The following is a 20,862-nucleotide window of genomic DNA, read 5'->3' as shown; positions in this document are numbered from 1 at the left end:
AGTGATCTTAGCTAGCTCAGCACGGTTGCTCTACTTCACATATGGGCCCCCACAGCCACAGAGGGCAACCTTTCCGATGCGATCGAAGCTCCAGCATTACCAGACGACGTCGCCCAAGCAAATGTTGACTACAAAGGCCTCCCTGTTAACCGATCCAAATCTGGCCGTTGGAAATCCGCTTCTTTCATTACAGGTGAAGTGACCATCATAAAAGATTGAAATCCTAACCATAGTACAATAAAATGCCAAACAAGTTAGTTATTTACTTTTGGATAAATTATCTTTTATCCCTGTGATTTGGTGCTTTACTACATAATCTTCCTATGAATTAAAAATCTTAGATAACTCCCTTAGGTCAAATATCATCATTAGTTTTTCCGTTAAAACTAGCGATTAATAGTAAAAAGTCAAAATCAAACTAATAAATTGACAAATTCACTCTTGTACTACTTTCTTTCTTTTTTCCTTTTCCTTCTTTCCCTTCCTTTCTCTGTTGTTATTAGAAGAAAAGAGATGATTTTGAAAATCTATACTATGGCCTATAAATCTTAATTTTCTCCAAATGCCAAAAAGATGGAGAGGAAATAAAAAAATAAATAAGAAACAAAAAAGATGGAAGGGAAATATAAAATAAATAAATAAAAATAGAAAATTTTTTTGACTACAAATATTACTATAGGTTTTTAAACCAAAATTTTAATGGTATTTTCTAGTTCTTAGTTATCTATTTTTTTCAATTTCTTTTTTTTTTTTTATATTTGGAGGAAAAAAGAAGTAATGAAAGGATAAATTTGTCAATTTATTATTTTGATTTTGATTTTTTACTACTGACCATTAATTTTAACAAAAAAACTAATGGTAATACATTAACCCAAACCATGAGAGGATTATATATAATTTTTAAATGTAGGAGGGTTAAAAATAAAAGATTAAAAATATTGATACTATTACAAAATAAAAGTGTTTTTGGGATAAAGAATGCTTTTATTGCTTCTGCAATTATGTTGGTTATGGCAAACCAAGTTTAGAAAAAAAATAATATAACTATTAAATATCACATTTTTTTGTCTCAATTACATTTATTATTTTAAAACAATTGATTTTTAAAATTTTTTTAAAAAAATCTAAAAGCATTATGTTCACGTCCGAAGTACGTGATCCATCACTAGTATAAAAAAAATTAAGAAAATTCTATAATTTCTTTAGAGAAACCATTCCCTCAACGATGATGATAGCAGTTTACATTTTAAATATTTGTTCAAGGGTGTAAACACTTATTTCATCATTCAACGATGAATTTAACCTTACTATATAACACCAAAGGATCGGTGGAATCTCCTATTATTATTTTGACAAGGAAAAAAAAACAACAATCTCCTGTTATTAGTCCAACGAACAATTAGTGCCACTGCCACCAAAATACCGATAGATTTGACCGTTGTTCGTTAACGTGCAGGAGTATCTTAACCTACTCAATAATATACCCAGTCCGAGCCAACAATTATAGCGTTAACGTAGAAACTGAAGCCAAAGTCCAGTGAGTTCGGCACAGTTACTCCACTCCAGGCATGGCAATCTCTACAGCCCCGGAGGCCAACCTTTCCGACGCCATCGATACTCCGACGTTGCTAAACAACATTGTCGTTGTCGAAGGAAATGTTGACTACAAAGGCCGCCCTGCCAACCGGTCCAAATCCGGCCGCTGGAAATCCGCAGCTTTCGTCATAGGTGAAGTAACCATCATAAAGTATTAACATCCTCACCGTACTATGATAAAATGAAATACTGCAGGTTAATTATTTGTTTTTAATGCAGGTATGGAGATGGCAGAGAGGTTTGCTCATCACGGAATAAGTTCGAATTTGATCAGTTACTTGACCGGGCCACTCGGCCAGTCCACTGCTACGGCAGCGGAGAACGTGAATGCTTGGTCCGGTACAGCGTTGCTTCTGCCGCTCTTGGGTGCATTCGTCGCCGAGTCGTTTCTGGGTCGATATTGGACCGTCATAATCTCTTCATTGCTGTATATCATGGTTAGTTGAACTTGAACTTTCTACTGCTGTTTAACAGTAACTCTATAGTTATACTTTGTGCTCTATCTTTGGAAGGCGCCTTCTTTACTTTACTCTTATTTGGGAAGCGATTTTTTAACTCTTAATGAGCTTGAAAAGATGCTCGGATTTACTATGCTGTACGTCGTGTCAATTGATATGTTGCCACAACATGACAGCACCTGTCATATCGTGCCACAGCAAAGTTTTCCCAATTATAATCGTCGAGCTATAAACATTTTACGGTGGACAATTGTTCTCCGCAAATATTTAAAATCCTCTTTTGTAGTTTAAAATTATTACTAATTGTATCTTACTTTAATTATAGTTTAATAGTTTGTGCCCCTCAAACGACAAAACTTACGTATTGCATCCCCTCAAATTAAATAATTAGGGGTACTCGCTAAACTTTAAATTAACCAAAATCCATAATGTATAATGAGAAACAATTGAAGCAAAATCGAAAAAAATAAGAAAGAAGATAATACATGCTTAAAACGTCATCTAATGCCATATTAGATTGAGACTAATACGGAAGGGATAGCCAATTAGTTGAATGTGTTTAAGAGTGAAAACAGCTAATTATGAGAAAAGAAGAATAAAGAAAAATAAACTTAGAATATTTCTTTCTTTACTAAATTTGATTTATCTTGTACTACTACTCTTTTATTTGATTGATTTATCAACTCACTCTTGGATGATTTGTAATTATGTAGCTTATTTTTGGATATTAAATACGTACACTGCAATTTAATACTCACAAATTATGCATATGATTTCGTAAAACACTAATATTAGTTATTCAACTAGCCAATAAAATAAGTGAAAATGCTAATTCTAATTTTTGCTTTTCAAGGAAACATATATAAGTGAATTCACTAGCTAACTTTGGTTAGTTTGACAAATTTTATTGGCCACACTAGATTTCTTAAGATTAGTCACTTTATGCTGACTATCAATTAATAATATAATACATTACATATTATATAAAAGAATTAGACATTTTTGCATTTTGTAGTTACTCATATCACCAAGATAGTTGTTTTGAACCTTGGGCAACTTCAACTATCACTAATATAGATGGTTCTCAATCCAACCCCTACATTTCCCAATAATAGACTGTTGTTTCCCTTGATTTTAGGTCCTCGCTCTGCCACTGTCTGGGGTCACTTTGAGGATAAGAAATTTCCAAAATTTAAAAGAATTCTCAAATAATTAGAGTTGAAAAAAATATATTTCAGTGATTACAATTTTTAAACAATTTATTTAGTGATTGGATTGTTTAAAAAATAAATGTATGCAGAAATCAACATCGATTGTGTAAAAAACAAAAAAGACAGCTCATCCTTTGGGAATTTTTTTAAAAAAAATTATCACTTTGAGTCATTTCACTCACTGTGAGAAGGACAAAGCTAGAGTTAAAATAAGTCTTTTGGCATCACTACGGCTATTTTTTTTTTTTTTTTACCATTAGTTTGATGGGTATGTGGGCCAAATGGACTGGAGGGGTTCAAGCTTGGTTTTATGACATCTATTTCTTTAAAAACTCAGATGTATTTTCTTTCTTTTTTTTGGGGGGGGGGGGTTGTGTGTGTGTGTGTGTGTGGAGAGGAGAGGAGGTAGATGAGGGAGAGGGTTTGAATTAGATAATAGTAAGCACATCCAAGAAGGGGAGGTGAATGTAGTCAAGCATAAGCTTGTTGACTACCATGCTTATAGTAGAAATAACTAAATAAGGTGATGTTCCAGCAAGCCTACATTACTCCGTATTACGTATTATAAGGAGTATAGTTACTGAAGTGAGATATGTTGGTGCTACTTGGCGCGGAATTCCGAGGTCAAGAGTAAATTGGAGCTTGATCAAGGATTGGGGGATTACACACAAGTATTTTGCTCACGAGTACATAGGTGTTTTGTAGATTTTTGTAGTTCTTTGTATATATAGGTATAGGTGATAGTAGGATGAAAAGGCTGCTCATTGCTGCAATGTGTAAGCTTTCTTGCTCTATTTTATAAAAGGTTAATTTTTGCTCAAAAAAGGGAAAAAAGAAGCGTAATCTGTTGAACAATTATGAACATAAACAGAATAGCTAACAAAAGAAGCTAAACAATTGGAGCCATTTGTAGCATTTTCGGAGAAGTGAACATATTTCCTCCTTTATTTCTCGCACTCATCTATGGGAGTGCTATCGATGCTATTATTCTAGTGCAAAATGAAGAGTAGAACACGAGTACGACAAGACAAAGTGAAGAGTTCGGATAAATAGATTTTTCCTACCGGAAACTATTCGATGGTTTTAGCCTCTTTGACGATCCTTAACTTCTGATTTTGTTTTGATGTTATAATGCTCTAGATCTTTCAGCCTAGCTGATGTTTCAACTATGAATAAGAATAAGTCCAGGGGTTAAATATAGCCACATAATTCCATATTAGTGGTAGAATTAATAAACGAGCTTAATTCTGATGTAAGAGGATGATTCTTCAAATCTCAAGATAAAAAAGATAAAAATTGAAAGGAGAACTAACAGAAGAACAGAAAAATTATGAAGTGAACTTCATGCTACCGTTTCAAATATTTGACTTAATCAAGAGAAATGGCCATTACTCAAACAAAAACTTAGGCCTTGTTTGGATTTCATTTTTCTGAATTTTTTGTAGAAAAATTACTGTAGCAATTTGATATATGTGAGATAAAGAGATGATTGAAAAATGTGTTCACGGAAACGTATTGAAAAATTGCTGTCCAAACAAGGCCTTACTTTCTTTTGATAACAATTTCTTAAGCCATGCATTGCTGTGAATCACAGGGACTTGGCTTCTTGACCCTTTCAACAGTTCTTCCCTCTTTCAACTCATCTGGGTGTCAACATGCAGAAAATGCTGTGACATGTTCACCTTCTGAATTCCCAATCATTTTCTGCTTCTTTTCATTGTATCTAATAGCTGTGGCCCAAGGAGGGCATAAGCCTTGTGTACAAGCTTTTGGAGCCGACCAATTTGATGGACAAGATCCAGAAGAATGCAAAGCCAAAAGCTCGTTTTTCAACTGGTGGTATTTTGGTATGTGTTCGGCTATTTTGGTCGCATTAGTGATTTTAACCTACATTCAAGATAATTTAAGTTGGAGCCTTGGATTTGCGATTCCCTGCCTTGTAATGGGTTTTGGACTTATCTTGTTCTTGCTCGGAACTGTCACCTACCGGTTTAGCGTCAATAGTGAGGAGAAGAGCCCTTTTATGAGAATTGGTCGAGTATTTGTGAATGCAGCTAGAAATTGGAGAGCCACCTCTTCAACATTATCCATGCAACTGGAGTCTCAGGGCTCTGTGCCTTACCAAGGTCCTCAAGAATTCAAGTGAGAAACCAACCTGTTCTAAGCTTTTAGTAACTAAGACTTTAATTTTATGTCCTTGGCCGTACGAGTTTGGTGTTTTTGGGGAGTATTGTTAAAAACTTTTTCTGTAACGATGTATATAAAAACTTGACACTGTAAATGTATTTGGGGTGTTTTTAAAATTTAAAATTTAATTGGAATATTTTTAAAAATTTTATTAAAATTTTTTTTATCACAACCACTCACCACCTCATCCATCACCATCCGTTGCCGCCACGACCCCTCCCTCCTTCACCGCTGCCACCACCCTCCCCCCTCCTCCTTCTTCCCCTTCCTCCCCTCCCTCCTTTCTTCCTCTCTCATCCCCTCCCTTCCACCTCTCCCCTGCGATCTGGTTGCTAATCTCTTGTGTTTTCAAAAGATTGGCAAATAGAAAAATGTGTAAAGTTGTTTCCACTTTACAAATTAATGAACTTGTTTGAATGGGATAATGTTGCTAGATCATGCTTCACTGACTTCTTGAACTGTATCCTTGATCTTTATGATAAAAAATCTCAAACCAAATTTTCTTCCTTTAAATGTTTTAGTTTTTTTTTGTTTATTGCAATCGACATAGGTTTCTGAACAAAGCATTGCTAGTACCTGATGGTTCAGAGGAAGATAGGAATATTTGTAGCATCAGCGAGGTTGAGGATGCAAAGGCAATTCTCAGGCTATTTCCGATATGGGCAACATGTTTGACATATGGAATTGTATTTTCACAGTCATCCACTTTGTTTATCAAGCAAGGAGTTACAATGGACAGATCTATCAGTCCAAGCTTTGAAGTACCAGCCGCTTCACTACGATCATTTATCACTCTTTCGATAATTGTGTTTATCCCTATATATGATCGTATTTTGGTTCCTACTGCAAGAGCTATAACCACAAAACCTTCAGGTATAACTATGCTCCAACGGATTGGAGCAGGGCTATTTATCTCAAATCTTTCAATGGTCATAGCTGCTCTAGTTGAGATGAAGCGTCTTGAAACTGCTCAAGAGTACGGTTTGGTTGATAAGCCAAAGGCTACGATTCCCATGAGTGTGGTCTGGTTGATACCTCAGTATTTGATTTATGGAGTTTCTGAAGCACTTGCTATGGTTGGTTTGCAAGAACTTTTCTACGATCAAATGCCGAATCAATTGAAAAGCACAGGTCTCGCTCTATACCTCAGTATCTTAGGGATAGGAAGTTTTCTAAGCAGCTTTCTCATCTCTGTTATTGAGAAAGCCACAAGCAGGCATGGACACGAGAGCTGGTTCTCAGACAACTTGAACAAGGCACACCTGGATTACTTCTACTGGCTGCTTGCCGGACTTAGCGCTATTGCATTAGCTGCTTATGTATATTTTGCAAAGTCCTATGCTTATAATCGAGGAAGTAGTATCTGAAGTTGCCTAAACCACACCTAGTTTGCTAGATGGGTGCATATATAGAAATTAAAAGGCTGTTACAGTATGTAGGTTTGTCCAAGACATTGCTGGTAATCTGTGTTGCAGCGTGCTAATCTCTTAGGTCTATTCTCAGCTGTGCTTTTTCATCCAATAAACAGCGGTAAGTACGAACTCAGGCATCAATATATGGGTATTGTATGTACATTCACTGGTTGAAACTGGTTCATGCTGCAATATTAGTAGCGGCATGTTTCTGTATATTGTCTAGGTATAATGGTCTATTAAACCTGATACTTCCCTGAATGGCACGGTTTTTACTCGTACTGCTTTCCATCATCGAAATGTTTTCCATACAATTTTGATACTCATTTTAGTCAATTAGCAAGATTAGCAGTTTCATATCTGTTTTCCTTCATTGTACGATTCACTCTTGTTCCCTTGTTGTAGCATTAGATCTTTAGAAAGCAGTGGTCTTCTGGTAGTTTATTAGTATATTTCAAGATATTGTGTGCGATGGACAGTTTTTTTTGTTTCTTGAAAACTTTCAATCTTGTTGCTTTGTTGTTGCTCTGGCATCAAGTTGAAAATTGTGATTATGCCTAACATATATAATTGTCAAAAGAGCTATTTCACGAATTACTTAATCGAAGGGATTAAATCCATATTCCTCCGTCATAAATCCACACCTCTGATGATGCATTTGTGATTTGTACCATATTGGAACTCCAACAAGGTGTGAATTAAAAATTGAGAGGTGTAGAAGCCCCTCCCTTAACTTACCTAATAACTTCTACATCATCATAATATACATGCATATCTAACTTTTACATGAAAAGCATCAGCCGGAACACCTCCACTCCTGCAATTTCCCATCCCAAATCCACTCCTCCCTCGTAAAAAGCACAAATCAATTCAAGCAACAAAAGACATGAACAACAGGGAATTCTGATCCTTTATGCATAGATCAAAAAGCAAATGTACATAGCAGATGATTTTGTTACTTCATTTTCCCGCGACTTCGCTGCATGACTGAAACAGATATCATTTATAAGTCAACTGTTAGCATCCACCAGATTTCCTCTGAACCACGTTCTTCTACCACAATTTGACAATCCTCTGAGCATCTCATGTATGACATTATTCTATCATAGCTAGAAGGTTGCTAAGATCCACGTAGCACCATCTTCTTCAAAGCTTTTCCATTTTGCAGAAGATACTCAACTAGCTTGAATTCATAGTGCTTCTCGTAAAATTTTGTGAATTCTATTTCCTTGAGATGTTCAATGGAGTGTTTGGGCATGAATTCTGGAAATAGAAGCTCAAATTCTTTTTCTACACGCTCAGAGTGAAACATCTTTCGACCGAAGACTAGCTTTTCGAGGTGAGGGGCACTTTTAATTAAGATTGGCATGAGTTTCCAGGATTCAACAGCATGGCAATTGAGGAGAATGAACTCCAAGCTGATCAAATTGCTGAAAGTTGGCACCACATAACTGGAAATACCGACCTTCATGTGCATGAGAAAAATAATCAAAAACTCACATACGAACTTGGAAGTATGATCGTCCAATTACTCTAAGACAACTCAAAAGGAAGGAAAAGCTTTCAAAGTCGGAGAGAAACATGAAAGTTCAAAACAAAAATCATACCGTCAGTAAGTGATTCCACACTTTTCACCTGGTTGACAAGATTGTAAAAAATCTCAGAATTAGGGATTTCAAGGAGGGAGCCAATTTTGGCACTAACAAGAGAATTCAGGTCTTGAATAAAGTTTACTCCATTTATATCGCCTCCACAACCAAGGTATTTAAGATTTGGAGCATTTATGCTCATCTTATACTCCGCACCTACGAAATGGTATTCCAAACTCTCAAGATTGTTCTACTCCACTACAACCTTAGCATCCAGACCTCCATCTAAATCCAGCACTACTTTCTTCAGAAAAGGACTAGACATATCACGAATTTCAATTTGCATACATGCACCTTCGGCAAAAATTTGATCCAAATCCCCCAGTGCACAGTGCAGCTCTAGTTCTTGAAGCAAAGGACAACCCTGGATAAGCCTCTGCAGGGAATCATCATGATCTCCTAATTGAAACATCGGTCCTATCAAGCACAAGAGCTTAAGATTAGGCAAACAAACTGGACTGGGGACTTTGAAATCCACACCGCGCCACACTAGTCTCAAGGAAGTCAGTGTTTTGCAGGTGAATATTCCCTCCGGTGATAATCGTTCCCTATAACTACTCCGGTTGTCCACAGAAATTTCGAGTTCTTGAAGTTGACACAAAAGTGCAGCAGATATCAGTGAATCGAGTGCCCCACGATAGCTTTCCACAACCCTCATAAGGGAGAGCTTAAATTTCCTTAATGGAGCCCTGTTTCGTAGCAAAATTAGTCTATTGCCAAAATTTACGAACTCAGAAAACAGCTTATCAGCTTGGTTACGGTTACGTTCAGGATGGAATCCGAGATCGATATCAGCGTCAGAATGGCTACGTTCAGGTTCAGGATGGAATTCGAGATCGATCTCAGGGCGTGAAGCAAAAAGGTATCTCCATCGAGTGGACAAAAGTGAGGTAACCGCTGATTCTCTTGTTGGTAGAAATGATAAGATGTGGGAAAGAAGTTCGTCCGGAATGGCACTGATTCTATTAACTTGACTGTCATCACCATCACTGTTATCATCATCATCATCATCTGGGGTGGTTTCAACAGCCTTCTCCAGTATTTAATAATAATGTTATCACACCAAATGGAAAGTCGAATTAATTAGTGATCTGACATTAGCTCAAGATGATCTGGAACAAGACGATCTAATTTGCTAAAGAGATTTCAGTTAAAAACTAATTTCCTAAAGCAATTAAGGGCAAAAAGAAAAAGCACCTGTTTGCTGTTTTTGCTGAAGAGATTCAATGGCTTAAGGGTGTTGAACGAATACCTAATGTCTTCGCTGTAGTAAATAGCAGCAGCAGCAGCAGCAGGGGCGGCGGCAGCCGCCGCGGAAGAAGCTCCAGCCCCCATCATTAATTCATTATTCATCATCTTAGGGCCCAACTTCGCTCTTTTTAGTCAACCCCCTCCTCTCTTCTCTGCATTTCGTGCTTTTGTTTCTGGTCAATTAAAAGTACATCCGCAAGTTTTTTTTTTTGGTGATTATGGTTATTACTTATTTGCTACGCGAGTGGTTGGGTAGAATATTATTTGAAATATTTACTATTCTCTTCGTTTCAATTAATTAGTCATATTTATAAAATTTAACTTTTTAAAAATAGTGATTTGATTGTAATATTTATATTTTTCTTTTTAATTTTATCTCTACAAATTCAAAATTCAAATTGAATAGTAATCTGCATATGATTAGAAAGAAAAACTCTATTAGAAAGAGAGACTAAAATATGTTTTGACTTTTTCAACATAACAAATATTTTAAGACATCTTAAAATGGAAAGTACGGCACTTTTAATGGAACGAAGGGAGTATTATATTAATATTTTTTTGTGATGTGATATACGTGAGATAAAAAAATTGATTCGAAATATAAAAAGATGGATTGAAAATTATGTTTCTGATATCATAAATCATAATGATGCCATAAATATATTTAATGATATATAAAAATAAAATAGTACAAAATAAATATCTCGAGACTTGATATACTTGGTGAGTTTACAAATAATACAAATAATAAAACCGTACAAACTAAATCCTTATAACTTACTTGAAATTAGATACCGAATTAAGGTTGCAAACAAATAATAGAGAATGTTATGGCAAAAATTATGACTATCCAAAACATTTGGGGGTAAAAGTGAAGTACTATGAAACTTTGAGCGTTCATCTCTAATTCCTCAAGTTGTGGACTTCTACAAGCCGTCATACTCTGTCAGTTGAGCAATGTTTTCAAACTCGGACCGGACCGGCCGGTCCGGCCCGTTCGACCGTGACCCGGCCATGTGTCCGGTCCGGTTCGTTACTTGTGTTGACTTGGTTCAAGAACCGGTCAAACCCGTAAAAAACCGTTCAAACCGTTAAACCTGAATCGAACCGTGAACCGCGGTTTTTTAATTTTGAGCAAAATTGATTGAATTTTGACCGAAATTATCTAAACCTATTCTTTAGTTCACTTTTCAATCTTCATTCGGTCTTCTACTCTTCTTCCTTTGCTTCGCCGCCGCTTCGCCCTTTTGTTTTTCAGCCAACAATCTTCCTCCATAGCCTGCCCCTGCTTCACCTTCACGGCTTCACCACCACCTTCAGTTGCTGATCAGAAGCAAGATGATGGTTTTGATGAGTTTGATCCTCGTAGCTCATTTTCAGGTAAGATCTGGTTTCACCTTCACGGCTTCACCACCACCCTCTTATTTAGTTTGATTTCACAAAAGATCTGGTTTGTCCTCAAATTAGAAAAGGTATTTTTTTGGGTTTGTCCTCAAATTAGATAAGCTGATCAGTTTGTCCTGCAATTTTTTTTTTACTCGTTAATTGGCTTTGTTGTCTGGCTTGAAGATTGTAGCAAAGGTGAATCAGTGGGTTTTTTTTTTATCTTATTGCTGGCTTGAAGGCTCGTTAGTTGGCTTTGTTGCACGTTGCAGTGATGAGCTCGTTGGCTGTTGCAGTGTTTCTCTCTTTGTTGTCTAAAAATTGGTAGTAGCATTTTCGTTATTTTGGTCCATTAGGAGATTGCAGAGGGATTCAATTGAATGAGGCAGTAAAAGAATTTGGAATAAGAAAGAACAGAACTAAGAGCTGCCAATCTCATATGATTGATTCTTTAACTGAAACTATGAAAGGCACTCTTCAAGAAAGAACCAAGCAGATGCTAGTTGGCTATGTTTGACCTTTCGCAATCATTTGTTTCATTAAGAATATTTCCACTTGGATGCAAAAGCAGAATGATGCAATAGCATAATCCTCCACATGCCACCGCATCTCACCTAGTTTTAACATGCATGGACAAAGAAATAACTGACTTACCTATGATTGAGCAATTTACATAATTCTTAATTAGCCATTAGGCCTCCATGTACTAAGCTGCTGTCTACCTGGCTGTTTGTTTTTGTTCTTGTTTCTTTGGGTATTATGTCTACCTTGAATTTTGCTAATAGTTCTTGGTATTTACCTGTAATTTACTTATGATTCAACATGAAGGGAATTTCTGGTCTTGGATTTTAGGTAGAAGTTTGAGAAGAAAGAAAATGTCAACCATTATTAACACTAGGTGTATATTTTAGTTTTGGCAATTATTACAAGACTATGATTATTTTCTGTGCATAGGTATATGTGTGTATGTGTGTATATATATATAATTTATTTATTTATTTATTTATTGAACCGGGGTTGAACCGGTCCGATCGGTTGAACCTCGACCCTTTTACTTCACCGGTTCATTTAACGGTTCGAGTTTTAAAACATTGCAGTTGAGCAAAGGGCATGATCCAGAGTCATCAACAACACAAGCGTCCATTGCCTCAACCTACAGTCATGGAGGCAAAAGTCAAAACAACTAGCTGACTCAATATGAGATGAGATCAAGTACAGATTCGGCATGCCTTGCTGTGCCATGTCGCTGAATGTGCTCTTTTTATTAATTTAGTTTGGATCCATGTCACTGGATGTGCCCTTTTTCTTCGTCTTCTCCTTCTATTTTTCTTTTTAAGCATTGTTTAGGTGCTCAGATTTGAAAATGATAGCAACTTCACCACCTTGGCCTCTTCCCTACCAGATGTTGAATGGCTTGAAATTTTGGAGAGAAGAAAAGCTTCCTTTTTTTTTTTTGGGAGAAACACAAGATAAAGGATTTTTAAGAACCAATTTTTTCAGTTTTTACCGGTTAAACCTCATTTTTGATCGAATCTATGGATAGCCGGTTTTTCATATACTTTTGGACTGGAAGCCTTACCAATTCTCGGTTCGATCGGTTGAACCGATCAGTTCGATTTGAGTTTGAAAACACTGCTTATAAAGTATGTCAATGGATAAGGTTTGAATTGGATTTCTTTGATCGAAATTTAGACTTTTAAATTTAGCCAAACTCAGATCTAGATCCTGATCTATACCCAGATCCTTGTGGGTTTGAAAAAGTAAATTAAAACTCGGACCCTTATATTCTTGAGTATCCAATTGGTATCTGTGAATATTTTTCTGAACATATAGTAAGAACTAAAATAAAAATATTTTGAAAATATATAGAGTTAAAAATAACATAAATGCCATTTAAATTTTATTTTCAAATAGTAAAATTAACATTCAAGATGTTGAATGCAATATTATAGACTCAAAAAAAGAACTATTATAAACTAAAACTATTTATTCTCAAAGTTTCATCTATATATATCTACATTCAATCTTTCATTTATTTGCTTTTAATTTTTTTCCTTTTCCTAAAAAGGTTTGTATCAATTACAATGATATCGAATATTAGATTATTTTATGAATTTACTAATATATATACACATACACATATTATTTATACATGGATCTGAATAGAGTCTGATTTGGATCTAAATTCAGGTCTAAATTATAGAAAATCAAATCTTACCTAGACTCTCTCTTATAGGGTTTGGATTTAGATTTGACAAATTAAAATAAATTCCCACCAAAGTATATTGTAAAAGTCGACCAATTGACATACATATTTCTTATTAGTGGAAGAGGCACACCTTATGAGTATAGGGCGTACAAATATATTTTGAACATGCAATGAAGAACTAAAACAAAAGTATTTTGAACATTTTTTTTCTAAATGTAAAATGAAGAACTAAAATAAAAATATTTTGAAAATATATAGAATTCAAAAATAGCATAAATACCATCTAATTTTTATTTTTAAATGGTAAAATTAACATTCAAGATTTTGAATGCAATATTATAAATTCAAAAAAGAACTATTATCAACTAAAATTACTTATTTTCAAAGTTTTATCTACATGTACATTCAATCTTTCATTTGTTTCCTTTTCCTAAAAAAGTTTGTATCGATTACAATGACATAGAATATTAGATTATTTTATAAATTTTAATATATATATATATATATATGTATATGTATATGTATATATATATAGACACACACATATACAACTCTTACATAGGAGAGGAAAACTTGCATGTGCAAAAGGTCGTCCCAAATAGAGAGCCCTCATGGGAAAGTCCTGGGCAACCTTGTATACCTCAATTGGCTCAAAACGAATTATTTGTAGGAGTGATTCCAATTGTATGATAAAGATATCCAAACTAATATGCTGCCAGCTTATTCTATAATAAAGAAATCTATGGATGATTAAACCCCCAGACATGCAAGTCACATGTTTGGTTGGTGAATGCTAATGACAGATAGGTCCAATTAGAGGCTATTTGGCTTGAGAGATTGATCTTGGTACATCCCTGAAAGAATAGAATATTGTAACGTCTCCACTTATTGTAAGTAGATCTCTGCAAACAATTTTCCTATACTTATTAACTTCATTTAAGCTTAACCCGTTCATAGAGGCAAGTATCATGCTTAAACAAGGTAATGGTGTTGCTTGAAAAAAAAATTATCATTTAAATATTCAGAGCGAATTGGTAGGTTCAATCGGTTAAACTGTGACTCAAACATGACGCTGGTCCAATTCTATATGCAATTTGAAAAAACCAAAAGAATCGATAAAATCTGATCAAGAACATATTAAATCAATAAAAATCTAACTATTAAACTGATTTTCACTTTTTTTTTCTCTTCTTTTTTCATATCTCAATATTATCCAAATTATTCAATCCCACAATAATTTTTTTTTTTTTTTAAAAAAAACTTTGATGGTTGAATCAATTGAATCGCGAAGCTCATCCAACAAGTTCACCCATCTGTTTGGGTTTGAAAACATTAAAAAACAAAATCCAAAAAAGTCATTTTCGTGGTGGAGTATATTACTTGCGCAATATCATAGCTCGTACAAGTTTTTTATATGATCCCACTGACCAAACAATAAAGGCCAAGGTCAAGTGAGCTCAGCATAGCTGTACCAGACAGACAATGGCGTCCTCTACAGCCACAGCCGCCAACATTTCCGATGCCATTGAAGCTCCAACATTACTGGACGACGTCGTCCAAGGAAACGTCGACTACAAAGGCCGCCCCGTCAACCGCTCCAAATCCGGCCGCTGGAAATCCGCATCTTTCATCATAGGTAAAATAACCATCTGTATAAAGATGGAAAACTAGTCAAACAACATATATCCCGGCCCATTTTTTTTTTTCTTCTGATTTTACTATAATTTTCCTGCACTGCAGGTGTAGAGATGGCGGAGAGGTTTGCTTATTGCGGAATAAATTCGAATTTGATAAGTTACTTGACAGGCCCTCTCGGCCAATCCACTGCCACGGCGGCCGAGAACGCCAATGCTTTGTCCGGTACGTCGCAGCTCTTGCCGCTTTTGGGTGCATTTGTCGCCGACTCGTTTCTGGGTCGTTACCGCACCATCATACTTTCCTCTCTGCTATACATCATGGTTAGTAGTTGTACTTTGTGCTTACCCATTGGTGCCTTGTTAATACCAAGTGTGCATAGTTTTGTACTTCCTATTTGATGCCTCTTTAAATTATTTGTGTGCTTTTGATAAGAGAGTATTTTGTGCACTAATCAACACAAAAATGAATAAAATTCAACTTGCCAAGTCATTTGTTCAAGTCTAATTTCCGAGCCAAACTCGACAAATTTGTCCGTATGGACTTTTGCTTGTGGATAGGGAACACTAGTTACCCGGATCAAGGGCCTCTACAATTACTGGTAACAGCTGCACAGTACGGTGCAGTCCTTCGCAGAGCAAATGTAGACATTATTGCAATAATAAATATAGATACTAACACAACAATAAGTAAAAACACAATAAGTTTTCTCTTTGTTGAAATTTGTGTCTTAAAATTTGTTGTGTTTTTACATGTGCCTACTTTTAAAATTCGTTGAAATTTGGTGTATTAGTGCCTACTTTTATTATTCTAGTGTCTACATATATTGTGCTATAGTTTAGGCCTGCAAACAAATTGATCCGCTCGCGAGCAGTTTGAGCCAAAACTCAACTCGAGTTCTGTTAACATCGAGCTCGAGTTCGACTTATTCTAGTGTCTACATATATTGTGCTATAGTTTAGGCCTGCAAACAAATCGAGCTGTTCGTGATCAGCTTTGAGTCAAAACTCGACTCGAGCTTGGTCAACATCGAACTCGAGTTCGAGCTGAATAAGTCAAACTCGATCTCAAAGATACTCAACTCATTAGCTCGCAAGTCGACTCAATTATATATATATTTTTGAATTTTTATTTTAATAGTAAAAGTACATATAGATTTCTAATATTTTATTATTTATTAAGAAAATTATTATTTTATTTATTTTTTATAAAATAAAATAAATTTTTTTAAGCTCGAGCTTGAGCTGTTACATTGAGACCTTGTCGAGCTCGAGTTCAAGTTGGAATTTGAGAAAACTAAATCGAGACGTGATTCGATTAGGACAACACTCGATTCGTTTGCAGCCCTACTAGAGTCTACACTGTACGGTGCCATTGCGACTGGTAATTATAGAGGCCCCTCATCCCTAGTTACCCAAGGCTGTGATAACTCCACCACAACACTTATTTGTCTCGACGGTATCGTGCAGTGTAGACATTAGTATAATAAATATAGATACTAGAACAATAAAAGTAAACACTAACACAACTGAATTGTAGAAACACAACAAATGATGTGGGGTGGTTGTAGGGGCGAGACAGTTGAAATGATGTTATTGTCTATAGTGAAGTTGTAGTTTTTTTAAGAGAAGTAATAGTTAATTAATTCAATAGGAAGTGGGGTGGTTGTAGGGGCGAGACAGTTGAAATGATGTTATTGTCTATAGAAATAAGGGTAGATTAGGTAAAGCACTGACATAATTTATTTACACCAAATTCCTCTTTCCTGTTTTATATACAGTGAGGTGTCAAAGTAAATTTTTAACTCACAAATTTATCCATTTCAAAATAAGGCCATAATAATGTCACAGCACATGTTTACCATCCAAATAAATTTTTACCCTATCCAAAATGAACTCTGTCTTTGACTAAGGCAGAGTGCAAATTTATTTGAGTAAATCTTATATATATTGGATTTTTGACATATGTACGAAAGTTGGATTTTAAATTTAAATTTTGCATAATTGTCATTTATTTAATACTGACGGTATATACACTGTTAGTGTAGGAAAGATTAATCCAATTTATTTTAGGAAAAAACTTACTATACCATCTACACTAACACTTTAAAACATCTACAAGTGTCAGAAAAACATAAATAAATAAATAAGGCATCAGTAGAGGAGATGGGTAACGATGGTGGACAGCGGGTGTTGGGAGAGGGGGAAGGGGTGTAAACCAATCTTGTTCAACCTTGGCTCAATTAACAATTCACCAAGAACCAATCTTACTTTTACAACTCTTACACTGGTGAAGAGCTTGATTTGGTTGTCTGCAATCTCGGCGGATAATATAGCCTTAATGTTACTGTAAAAAGTTTGCCCTTAAAAGATTCAAAAAAAAGTGTGGTTTATATTGTGATTTCAAAGGACCCTCATAAAAGGCCTTCTGTACTTGTTGCTTTTCTTTAATTTTTTTCTTTTTTTTTTCTGTTGCTATTTGTCTAGTTTTGCTCTATAAGCAAAATATGGCAAATTGAAACATCAAAATAAATTGGTAATATTGGTGAACTTTTATATATGGAGGTATTGGAATATAAACTCTAACTTCTTGTTTTTTGAAATTTTAAAGGCACTCCCCAATTGCATATCGGCATTTACTATCTTTTTCTTCTGCACTAACTGATAAATATACCCCCGTGTATCCATAAAACCTTTTTGCCTTTATATGCTCATTACTGGAAAACCTGCACCTGCTATAGCCAATGAAAATTTAAAAACTCTTCTGCAGAAAAGTCAAAGAATGCTAAAAATCACTTCTTGGCAATCTTAGCTACGTTGACATGTTTTAGGACTTAAATACAGTGCCTTTAATTATGTTAAAAAGCCATTTGCAAAACAATGCTCGTACAACATAATCTAAGGTGGATGTATGTCTGCCTAAGCTTGATTTTGGTGATTCAGAGGGAAGTTAGTTAATAGTGATACCAAAACAGTGACTCTTCGTTCTAAGAAGCAGGATTCATGTGCAAGCTACAAAGATAAAGATATCGTTTTGTAGATGTATTTTTTTAAAATTGAATATACAGCATCACTTAAGCCTTGTCCACAGTTCTCTTTGTTGTTGCTAGTTGAAACTCTAGTTTCTTTTCGGTCAAATTATGCTCCAAATTTGATAGTTTGACTGCTTATGTTCCACATGTTTGAGGCCTAGTTACTTGATGTTTCCATTCCGGGAGTAAAAATAGGAAGAACAGAGTAGTTAGGGATTTCTTCATGGATACATCCAGAATTTTTGCAACAATTTGTTGAGCCTTGCACTACTTTGAATCACAGGGACTTGGCTTCTTGACCCTTTCAACAGTTTTTACCTCTTCGAAGTCATCTGACTGTCAACATGCAACAAATGCTATGAATTGTTCTCCTTCTGAGTTCCAAATTATCTTCTTCTTTTTTGCATTGTACATCATAGCAGTAGCTGAAGGAGGGCATAAGCCTTGTGTACAAGCTTTTGGAGCTGACCAATTCGATGGACAAGATCCTGAAGAGTGCAAAGCCAAAAGCTCATTTTTCAACTGGTGGTATTTCGGTATGTGTGGGGCTATAACAGTCACATTAGTGGTTTTGACCTATATTCAAGATAACCTTAGTTGGGGCCTTGGATTTGGAATTCCCTGCCTTGTAATGGTTTTTGCACTCATCTTGTTCTTGCTTGGGACTTTTACCTACCGATTTTGCGTCACTAGTGAGGAGATAAGCCCTTTTGTGAGAATTGGGCGGGTATTTCTGAAAGCAGCTAGGAATTGGAGAATCACCTCTTTATCATTATCCATGGAAGGGGAGTCTCAGGGCTTTCTGCCTTGCCAAGGTTCACAAGAGTTCAAGTGAGAAACAATCTTGTTCTAAACTCTTAGTTACCGAGACATTTTCTTTCCTTCATTAGCATGCTCTAAAGTTGCTTGATCTTTAGGTCCTTGTAAGTAGGGTGTTAATGACTTCTGATGACTTATTCCATATGACTTAAAGGTTTCATTATTGGCTTCTGGCTTGAATGGATTGGTAAATATAGCATGAGTAAGTCAGTTTCCACTTAACAAATTAAGGGACTTATTTGAATGTAATTGGTGTTTTCACTTCAAGGTTGAATCTTGAGAAATCATGCCTCATCACGAGTATCTTGTTTAGAATGTGGTTAAATTAAGACTTCTACAGTCTGATCTTCACCATCAGTACCCTGAAATCAACATCTCTTCCTTTAAACATTTTGGTTGTTTTTTGTTAAATTGTCATAGGTTTCTGAACAAAGCATTGGTAGCACCTGAGGGTTCAAAGGAAGGTGGCAACGGTTGTAGTATCAGGGAGGTTGAAGAGGCAAAGGCAGTTCTGAGGTTATTTCCGATATGGACCACATGTTTGGTCTATGGAATTGTATTTGCGCAATCATCCACTGTGTTTACAAAGCAAGGTGCTACAATGGACAGATCTATTAGTCGAAGCTTTGAACTACCAGCTGCATCGCTGCAGTCTTTTATCACTCTTTCGATAGTTGTCTTTATACCTATATACGACCGAATCTTAGTCCCCATCGCAAGGGCTATAACCTCAAGACCTTCAGGTATAACAATGCTGCAGCGAATTGGAATTGGAATACTTCTGTCAACTGTTTCTATGTGTATAGCTGCTGCGGTTGAGATGAAGCGTCTTGAAACTGCTCAAGAGTACGGGTTGGTTGATAAACCAGAGGCTACAATTCCTATGAGTGTGATCTGGATGATACCTCAATACTTAATTCTGGGAGTATCTGAATCGCTTACCATGGTTGGTTTGCAAGAATTTTTCTATGATCAAGTGCCTAATCAATTGAAAAGTACAGGTCTGGCTCTATACCTCAGTATCTTAGGGATAGGAAGCTTTCTGAGCAGCTTTCTCATTTCTGTAATTGACAAAGCCACAAGCAGGCATGGACATCAGAGTTGGTTCTCGGACAACTTGAACAAAGGACACCTGGATTACTTTTACTGGCTCCTTGCCGGACTTAGTGCTATTGCATTAACTGCTTACCTATATTTTGCAAAATCCTATGTTTATAACAGAGGAGGAAGTAATATATGAAGTTGCCTGCCATGTCTATCCTGCTCAATGGTTTGGTAGAAAGGAGACGACAGTACAGGATGTAAGACATTTATATGGAAAGTGTTTATATAAACCATGATGGCAAAATGATGGACGGACATTGGTAGGAAAACGGGACTTTTCCCCTTTGCCATTTATTACTGATTTTATGCGACAGTTTTGAGTTACTTTGTAAAAACCTTTGACAGAATAAAGTTGCCTTAAGATTCAAATCAACAAATTTAAACATTAATCAGCTAATCCTGAGATTCCTTATTTAACTCTCAAGTTTCCATCTAACAAGTAACAAATCGAAACCGTAACTTGGAGGAAATTCTTCCAGAACAATCTACTTCGAGGCTATTTGATGAGAAGGAGAGGCAGGTTTGGGGAGAATTAGATAGAGAAGGCGTTGCAAGAAAGAGAAGAAGAGAAGTAGGATTGGAAAGTAATCGAGTCGAACTTTAAAACTGTCAAAACTCAAATCAAAATTTTGAGTTCAAATAATATTCATATTACTATATACAGAAGGACAGAAGGATGTTGGTGCAAACTTTTTGTATCACCTTACATCATATCAAAAATACCTTTTAAAGTAAGTTTTCACACTATTCACATTCCCTATTTTTCTCTATCATAATTTTAAAGAGTAAATTTTATATATACTGACAGTATATACGTCATCGTTTGATTCATGATATGTGTGCAAAAGTTGAATTTCAAATTGAAATTTTGCATAGTTATTATTCATCCAACGCTGACAGTGTTAGTGTAGGAAAGA

At 35.7% G+C, this 20,862-nt stretch overlaps 4 protein-coding genes and 1 long non-coding RNA gene across 5 annotated transcripts; 3 read left to right on the top strand and 2 right to left on the bottom strand.

Annotated features, from left to right (window-relative positions):
* The first annotated feature begins 1,433 nt into the window (after positions 1–1,433).
* Positions 1,434–7,223, top strand: LOC113711272 (protein NRT1/ PTR FAMILY 5.10-like). Its single transcript, XM_027234435.2, has 4 exons — positions 1,434–1,728; positions 1,816–2,033; positions 4,860–5,407; positions 6,003–7,223. Exons 1-4 carry the CDS (start codon positions 1,569–1,571, stop codon positions 6,817–6,819), a joined length of 1,743 nt encoding a protein of 580 aa, XP_027090236.2. The 5' UTR covers positions 1,434–1,568; the 3' UTR covers positions 6,820–7,223.
* A 271-nt stretch (positions 7,224–7,494) lies between these two features.
* LOC113712153 (F-box/LRR-repeat protein At4g14103-like) lies at positions 7,495–9,971 on the bottom strand. The gene is made up of 3 exons (XM_072067725.1): positions 9,711–9,971; positions 8,472–9,543; positions 7,495–8,329 (listed from the first exon to the last, which is right to left on the bottom strand). The coding sequence occupies exons 1-2, from the start codon at positions 9,867–9,869 to the stop codon at positions 8,704–8,706; spliced, it is 999 nt and encodes a 332-aa protein (XP_071923826.1). The 5' UTR covers positions 9,870–9,971; the 3' UTR covers positions 7,495–8,329; positions 8,472–8,703.
* Positions 7,985–8,655, bottom strand: LOC140015091 (FBD-associated F-box protein At3g49020-like). Its single transcript, XM_072066973.1, has 2 exons — positions 8,500–8,655; positions 7,985–8,329 (listed from the first exon to the last, which is right to left on the bottom strand). The coding sequence occupies exons 1-2, from the start codon at positions 8,653–8,655 to the stop codon at positions 7,985–7,987; spliced, it is 501 nt and encodes a 166-aa protein (XP_071923074.1).
* A 737-nt stretch (positions 9,972–10,708) lies between the features above and the next one.
* LOC113712162 (uncharacterized) lies at positions 10,709–12,528 on the top strand. Its single transcript, XR_003453240.2, has 2 exons — positions 10,709–11,144; positions 12,245–12,528. It is a non-coding gene; the product is annotated as an uncharacterized lncRNA (long non-coding RNA).
* Positions 12,529–14,762: 2,234 nt separating this feature from the next.
* On the top strand, positions 14,763–20,214 carry LOC113712161 (protein NRT1/ PTR FAMILY 5.10-like). The gene is made up of 4 exons (XM_027235454.2): positions 14,763–14,992; positions 15,097–15,314; positions 18,306–18,853; positions 19,262–20,214. Exons 1-4 carry the CDS (start codon positions 14,839–14,841, stop codon positions 20,079–20,081), a joined length of 1,740 nt encoding a protein of 579 aa, XP_027091255.2. The 5' UTR covers positions 14,763–14,838; the 3' UTR covers positions 20,082–20,214.
* Positions 20,215–20,862: the final 648 nt, after the last annotated feature.

This window comes from Coffea arabica, chromosome 10e (assembly GCF_036785885.1).
Source record: "Coffea arabica cultivar ET-39 chromosome 10e, Coffea Arabica ET-39 HiFi, whole genome shotgun sequence".
Classification (NCBI taxonomy): Eukaryota; Viridiplantae; Streptophyta; class Magnoliopsida; order Gentianales; family Rubiaceae; genus Coffea; species Coffea arabica.
This window is presented reverse-complemented; position numbering and strand designations above follow the sequence as displayed.

What these genes read in the sequence shown, in the direction of transcription:
- LOC113711272 (XM_027234435.2), top strand. Translation starts at nt 1,569, where the DNA reads ATGGCAATCTCTACAGCCCCGGAGGCCAACCTTTCCGACGCCATCGAT. An exon ending in ATCCGCAGCTTTCGTCATAG is followed by an intron (nt 1,729 to 1,815) that starts GTGAAGTAACCA and finishes TTTTTAATGCAG; the next exon opens with GTATGGAGATGGCAGAGAGG. An exon ending in CAAGGTCCTCAAGAATTCAA is followed by an intron (nt 5,408 to 6,002) that starts GTGAGAAACCAA and finishes CAATCGACATAG; the next exon opens with GTTTCTGAACAAAGCATTGC.
- LOC113712161 (XM_027235454.2), top strand. Translation starts at nt 14,839, where the DNA reads ATGGCGTCCTCTACAGCCACAGCCGCCAACATTTCCGATGCCATTGAA. An exon ending in CCTCTCTGCTATACATCATG is followed by an intron (nt 15,315 to 18,305) that starts GTTAGTAGTTGT and finishes TTTGAATCACAG; the next exon opens with GGACTTGGCTTCTTGACCCT. An exon ending in CAAGGTTCACAAGAGTTCAA is followed by an intron (nt 18,854 to 19,261) that starts GTGAGAAACAAT and finishes AAATTGTCATAG; the next exon opens with GTTTCTGAACAAAGCATTGG.
- LOC140015091 (XM_072066973.1), bottom strand. Translation starts at nt 8,655, where the DNA reads ATGAGCATAAATGCTCCAAATCTTAAATACCTTGGTTGTGGAGGCGAT. An exon ending in TTTACAATCTTGTCAACCAG is followed by an intron (nt 8,330 to 8,499) that starts GTGAAAAGTGTG and finishes ATGCACATGAAG; the next exon opens with GTCGGTATTTCCAGTTATGT.
- LOC113712153 (XM_072067725.1), bottom strand. Translation starts at nt 9,869, where the DNA reads ATGATGAATAATGAATTAATGATGGGGGCTGGAGCTTCTTCCGCGGCG. An exon ending in TCAGCAAAAACAGCAAACAG is followed by an intron (nt 9,544 to 9,710) that starts GTGCTTTTTCTT and finishes ATACTGGAGAAG; the next exon opens with GCTGTTGAAACCACCCCAGA.